The sequence below is a fragment of the Populus euphratica genome, unplaced genomic scaffold (genome assembly GCF_000495115.2).
Source record: "Populus euphratica unplaced genomic scaffold, PopEup_1.0 scaffold758.1, whole genome shotgun sequence".
Lineage (NCBI taxonomy): Eukaryota > Viridiplantae > Streptophyta > Magnoliopsida > Malpighiales > Salicaceae > Populus > Populus euphratica.
The window spans coordinates 67,434-73,739 of NW_011500638.1; the positions used below are offsets into that span (position 1 = coordinate 67,434).

At 36.4% G+C, this 6,306-nt stretch overlaps 1 protein-coding gene across 4 annotated transcripts in view; it reads right to left on the reverse strand.

Moving 5' to 3' along the window:
- Positions 1 to 6,084, reverse strand: part of LOC105115807 (probable WRKY transcription factor 20) — a 6,798-nt gene extending 714 nt beyond the window's left edge. The window contains exons 1-6 of one of the 4 annotated variants that reach the window (XM_011012832.1): positions 5,643 to 6,084; positions 4,135 to 4,293; positions 3,461 to 3,633; positions 3,046 to 3,416; positions 2,801 to 2,936; positions 2,559 to 2,717 (exon numbers count right to left, since the gene is read on the reverse strand). In XM_011012832.1, the coding sequence (XP_011011134.1) occupies positions 2,559 to 2,717; positions 2,801 to 2,936; positions 3,046 to 3,416; positions 3,461 to 3,633; positions 4,135 to 4,293; positions 5,643 to 5,807 (1,163 nt within the window). In that variant the 5' untranslated portion in view covers positions 5,808 to 6,084. Of the gene's footprint in view, positions 1 to 2,558; positions 2,718 to 2,800; positions 2,937 to 3,045; positions 3,417 to 3,460; positions 3,634 to 4,134; positions 4,294 to 4,708; positions 4,995 to 5,642 lie in introns of those variants that run through there. The other 3 variants (XM_011012835.1, XM_011012833.1, XM_011012834.1) reach the window with 3 other exon arrangements.
- Positions 6,085 to 6,306: the final 222 nt, after the last annotated feature.

Here is a 6,306-nt window from a genome sequence, read left to right on the forward strand (position 1 = left end):
AAACAACGAAATGGCGAAAGAGTGGAAATCTTGTTTTAAGAATTAAAATTGACAATTTAGCTAGAAAACAAAGGTAAGTTAAAGCAAAGAATTACAAATAAAATTAAAAAAATCAGCTATCACTGCATGTGTGTGTATTCCGAGCATCACTATTGTTCCTGTTATTGACGTGGTACTATGGTAGAAGTTCCTAGAGATTGTTCTTTATGGTTATTATAATTGCAATCTTCAGGCCTCCACTGCAAACTTACAAGTTTCTCCGGAATATTGATTAACACAATATCAAGCATAGTGTTTCACATCCATAAGAATTCCTATTATTAGCCTGTAGTACTTTTGGAACGAGGAAAAGGCCCTCTAATGGCAACCTTGACAAAAGATTTTGATCAAAAGCAATGGATTCTGGCAACGAATAATAAGAAATGAAAAATCAGCATTAAATCCCTACACCGACAAAGTTTCCAAGAATCGGGGTGTGCGTATTGGACGTTATAATTACTAACCATTAAATATTCCAGTCCAATCATATTTTAAGAAATGAAGCATTTTGCCAGTAGGTTTTGCCTTCATAGCGTATATTTTCCCCACATCATCCCACATACTTTCATTCTATGGAGACGGGGGACTCCTTTTATCTTTAAGATATTGAGAGGGAAGGAGGACTTCTTAAAAAGTCTTCACAACCTTCTTCTGCATTTCGCTGAATGTCTGCAATTTCTAGACACACAGATTCACTTGCAAAAACATACTAAAAGATCTTCATTTTCCCAACCTTTTACTGAAGTTTAAAGAATTATCTGATGCAGGAGCTTTCTTTACAATTTATGTTATTTTACTTCTGATATTAGAGCTACTTAATTAATCCAGGTTAATGTGATCAGCATGTGACTTTTTAAAGTGTTTATTTGAAGATAAGTAGTTTATTTGGGGACTAAGACTAGGAATCCTTTTCCTACAAGGATGTAGTACTTAAACTAATATAAATAGGCTGCTAGGGTTATTTTATAGTTGTTCATTGTTATTTTATCACTCTATTCAAATTCTAGAGGTTTCTTATGAACCCTAAACTCAATTATCTTGTTCCAATTTCAATTACATCTTCATTCTAGTCATTATTCTGCTGCAATTTATGTTTTCTCATGCTTTCCCCTTCCCACACTAAGTCAAATGGCAGACTGAAAAGATCCTCCCAATTGTGTTGGGTTCAATCCTTATGACCATGTCGGGATGTGGAGGTTGTAAATGGAGAAATCAAGATTGGCAAACAATCTTGGTTGAGATAAGTGGGTATAATTGAACATTTGATGTGCACTATTGATGTTTTGAAGCAACAGGAACTAGTGGAAGCCCAAGTGGAGTTTCCACAAGGTAGTCATAAGGATGAAACGTTCATTGGAAAGGAGCATATGTGGATTGGGATTCTCCACCAATCCATGATGTTTATTACGACAATGATTATGAGAATAATTATGGCAACAACAAAAACATTAATGATAAAGATGATGCTAAAAATGATGCCCTCAATGAAAAGCTAGTAGTTGAGTGCAAAGAGAATAGGAGAGTTGTACAAAGCCAGTAACGATAGTTGGTTGCTCAACAAAAGAAATTTGTCTAGCAAGGCCATGCAGATCCTTTCGATTACATGCATGATATTATCCCAAAGGCAAAAGAATTGTGCAAAGGTTATTTATTTGTACAAAAACACATGTTGAAGCATGTTTTAAGGTTTGCAATTCATTACTCTAGAAATCAATGTGAGAAATATAACTTGCATCTAGATGTTTGTTCTGCAAGCATTATCATGAAGGAACTAATTCTAATATCTATACGTGTTATACAGTTGAAGCAAAGAAAGAAAAGGTGGGATAAAGACTCTTAATTGGACATCCTTAAGATTGTGGCAAGAAGCGTTTTAACTCAAGAATAGGTTTCTTCCAGCCCAAGGACAGTAATGCAAGAGCTTTCTTTACAATTTATTTTATTTATAATACTAGGGTTAATTATATAGGATCATATGATTAATGAGTTTTTGAGGTATTTCCTTACAAGTTTAGTTTTACTGATGGAATATCACTACGAACCCTTCTTCCACAGGGATCTAGGGGATTATAGATGTTTCTTATGAACCCTAACCTCAGCTATCTTGTTCCAACTTCAAATTTATAAAAATTTTATCATGCTACAATAGCAATGCTAAAGAAACAATCCAAGTAGGAATTATCTCCTATTGTTGAAATATAATCCAACCCATTGTCCCACGACAATGTGCATATTGTACGATGGTTTCACATTCATATTTATCTAAGTAGCTAAATTATGAATCACAATGATTTCATGTCAAACCCCTAGTCAGAAAAACATGGCATTAATCAATTTAAGAGATGATATCTGCCCATTCTATCACCTTATCCATTAGCCATATCATGAGATGGCAATGCACAGGACATTCCCCGGAAATTCAATAAATTACTGAAGAAAAGAGTTACAACATGATAGAATGGACCATAACAGTGAAAAAGCAGAAACTATTTAACTCATCATCAACACAAAAAACATACCTTGGATTAGGATTTCCTCTCACCACTTTCTGGCCATATTTGCGCCACCTATACCCATCATCCAGTATATCAACCTCGCTCAGAGTTTGCACAACAACACGTGGTTCTCGAATAGGTTTGATCACTGGAGCAACATCAAAACCTCCAGCATCCAACCTCCTGCTCAAATGGTGTTTTATGAGACCATGTTATGGTTAATGTATTTTATGAGTAACTTAAATGGTGTTATGAACTGATGATACCTTCTTTTTGAGACGGGATCTTTGTCATCCTCAGCACACTCTCCAGTATCATCATTTGTTGTGCCAGGAGACAGTTCAGGGGCACCATCTTGTTCGATAGCATGAGACACCTGTCCATATGCACCAGGTGACTTGTCTGCAATGTAAGTGATTGAAAGAGAAAATGAAAGGAGTGAAGGAACATTGGTTAGTACATATGGAAAGTAGATAGCAAACTGAATTCCCAAGGAAGTTTCCATCCATACCATCTTGAATGGGTAGAGAAGAAAACTTGTCAAATCTTTCTTCCTGCATGAACAAACAAGAGCCAGAGGCATATCGGCGGCTTGGCTGAGGTTTAGGATGATCGTGTGTACCCTTGTAAATAATCTCTGTTATTTGTCCATCATGAGAGGACTCAAATAACTTTTTCACTTCACAGTTAGGATGCGTGCATTTGTAATAGCTGCGTGGGAACTCACTTCCTTTAACGTGTTTCTGTCCATATTTTCTCCAGCTATATCCATCATCAGATGACACTGTAGGTGCACTTCCTGTTTTATTATCAGACTGTAATGCGCGAAGCCCACTGCTAGAGAGCCCCATTTGGTTTAGTTCATCTAAATCAACTTCAGCATGAACACTAGAAACTGAAGTAATTCATCTAAATCAGCTGCAGCAGGAACACTAGAACCTGAAGTAACCATGTGAAGTGGTGTTGATAGAGTCAACTCATTTGTGCAGACTGCCATCTCACCTTTTATTGAGGGTGATGATACAAATGATTGAGACTGGCATTGGCTTTGGACTTTAACACATTGTGCACTTCTCTGATGGTTCATATCTGCAGAAACCTTGAAATAAATGAAACATGTTAGGCAAACAATGCCCCTAAACCAGCAAGGCTACTTGTAGATATCAGGAATTGAAATGAGTTTATGACCATTTAGTAATTCCAGATAAGGGAAAACAGGAAGGTCATGTAAAAAAACATGCCTCATCATCTAAGTCTTCATTTTATCCTTCTGCAAATATTGTTCAGAATGAGAATGAATACAACCAATGGCTCATTGGCAGTTAATTTTCAATTTTGTTGAGAAACCACAAGCTAGTCAATATAGGTCAGGTTTTAGGTTTAGAAGCTCTCGTAAAGTTAAACTCGTTAAAAAGTAGAAGACACTGAGTGATGTGAGGAATTATTGGAGCTGTTATTTAAACATGAGTATGGGTATAGAAGCACCATATAATTATTGGAGTAATTATCAAGCAATTTAATTCCAAAAAAATTACATAACATTAAGTACCTAAAGTCGCCACGCATTTTATGAGAGCCTGAAATTTCTTTGGGATCTTACCATATCTGACCTAGCATGTGGTCTAAACTCAAAGCGGTTGGATTTTCTTTCTCCAAAGGTGGTGGAGGAAACAGTAATAGCTGAATATGACGTGGAGCTAAGAGAACCAAGCACAGTTTGAGGATTAGTAAATGTGCCAGTAGTGGGGGAAGGCTCTGCCTGTGAAGTCAATAAGATCGGAATCAGCCTAAAGATATTTCTAAGGCAAAGTACAAGCAGATCAAGTAAACAAGACTTAAAAGAATACAAAATCAAGATAAAAGACAAGTTTCATAATCCCTGAATGTCCTAAGGCCCTCATCAATGGCGCAACTGATAACTATTATGCCACTGTCTGGAGTCTGGCACCAAATCTGTGAAGCTCTTAGATCTTTCTTATCAGCATCAATACATAGAAAGATCAGTGCATCTAAAAAAGTGACGTGAACTAGCCGATCATTGCCAGGTTACAAGCGTAAGGAAATTCAGAAAATATAAAAAGAGGGAATAAATATATATTGAAACCAGTAAGAGAGACATGAATTTTCAAATATTTCCATTTGGCCCAGTACTTCAAATGTGGAAAACTACATACCCAACTGAACAAAGCCGCAAACCCAATTTCTCATGCTTGAACTCAACATATGCTGTCTATCACATTTAAGCTTCAGCTCTATATATGGTCATGGAGTCATGATGGGCAACCAAGTTTGTTCTCTCTATGGATAATCAAGTTTATTCTCACTTGTCTGATTCACATATACCTTCAAGCTTCTTTGCAGTCATATCTGTAAACCCAACAAGACCAATAGAACATAGACAAGAAGAAGCATGGCAAAGACTCATTATGTGAGAACACAACACAGGCATCTAAGAGGAAAAAAAAAATCTAAAAGAAAAGAGAACATAAAAAGGGGAAGCTTAGGCTAATAGTAATTAAAAATGAAAAAGTAATATTCTCCAGACAAATTCCACACGACACATGGTACCAAATTCATAAAGCATCAGAATCTATAACTTCAGGCTACGACATAAGCACTCCCGAATCATATAAATTAAATTAACACGAAACGAGACAAATATAGTAACTGGCATTTCATTTTTATTCTTTTATAGAAAATAAAAAATGAAAGTAAGAGCATCTTGTTTTTTAAAGTCAATTCTCCACTTCTCGAACTCAACGACACGAAGCTGTAAAGAGCACCGTTCTTTTGATAGCTGGTGAGATGAAATAGTAGAAAACACTGTTTTATCATTATTATCAAATGTGGGTGTTTTTTTTCTTTTTTTTGTGTGTAGATATATAACAGCAACAAATCTACTTCGATTATTACCTTGGTGAATGCGACAAAACAAAGATTTTTATTTTAATAATGGTCTGTTTGGTCACTTCAATTATCAAGTCTTCCAGTTCAGTTGGCTATCTACTTATCTCCCCTCCCAACCAGCCACATCCTTAAACAACTCCAACCAAACAGAAAAATCCATCAACTCCGATCCAAAAAAGTATATATACTAAAACCACTAACCTTAACATTCGAGAGAAGAACTGGAGACTCAAGAAACGAGGTCGAGCTGAGTCCAGGAGAGATCATGGTGCAAGCCGACCTCGAGATCGGAAGCTTGGCCGGCGAAATCAGCTTGTACCTAGCGCCGCCGTCGGAAACCTCAGAGCGAGAGTTAATGTTGTCCATGGGGAGGGAGAGTTCTAAAAAGGAAAGGGGGGAGGGGTGGTTCGGTAATTTAAAAGAGAGTGTTTGTGTGTTTTCTGGTCAGCAGAGAAATATGCAGCTGTTAGTTATGGTGACAACTGACAAGTGTGAATGAAGTGTGTTTGCGAAGGAAGAAAGGTTTTGAGGATTGAGAGAGAGAGCGAGACCGAGTAGTTGACTTGTTTAATAGATTGGATCTGGAAGGTTTCGTGTTTCGTGTTTCGTGTTTCCGTATTTCTTACCGTTGGTTGTCCTCCATCTCATTAATTAACACTTTCATTAGTCACATGATTGATTACGAGGGCTACTCCTCGTAGTATATTTGATATTCCAAATATCTCGATTCAAATCTTCGTATCATTCAATTCGTACCTCTATAAAATAAAATATTTATTTATTTATTTATTGGCATGAGCTTCCATTTAGATTTCCTTTTATATTTATTTATTTAAGATATTGACAAAAGAAATCTTTCTTCTAC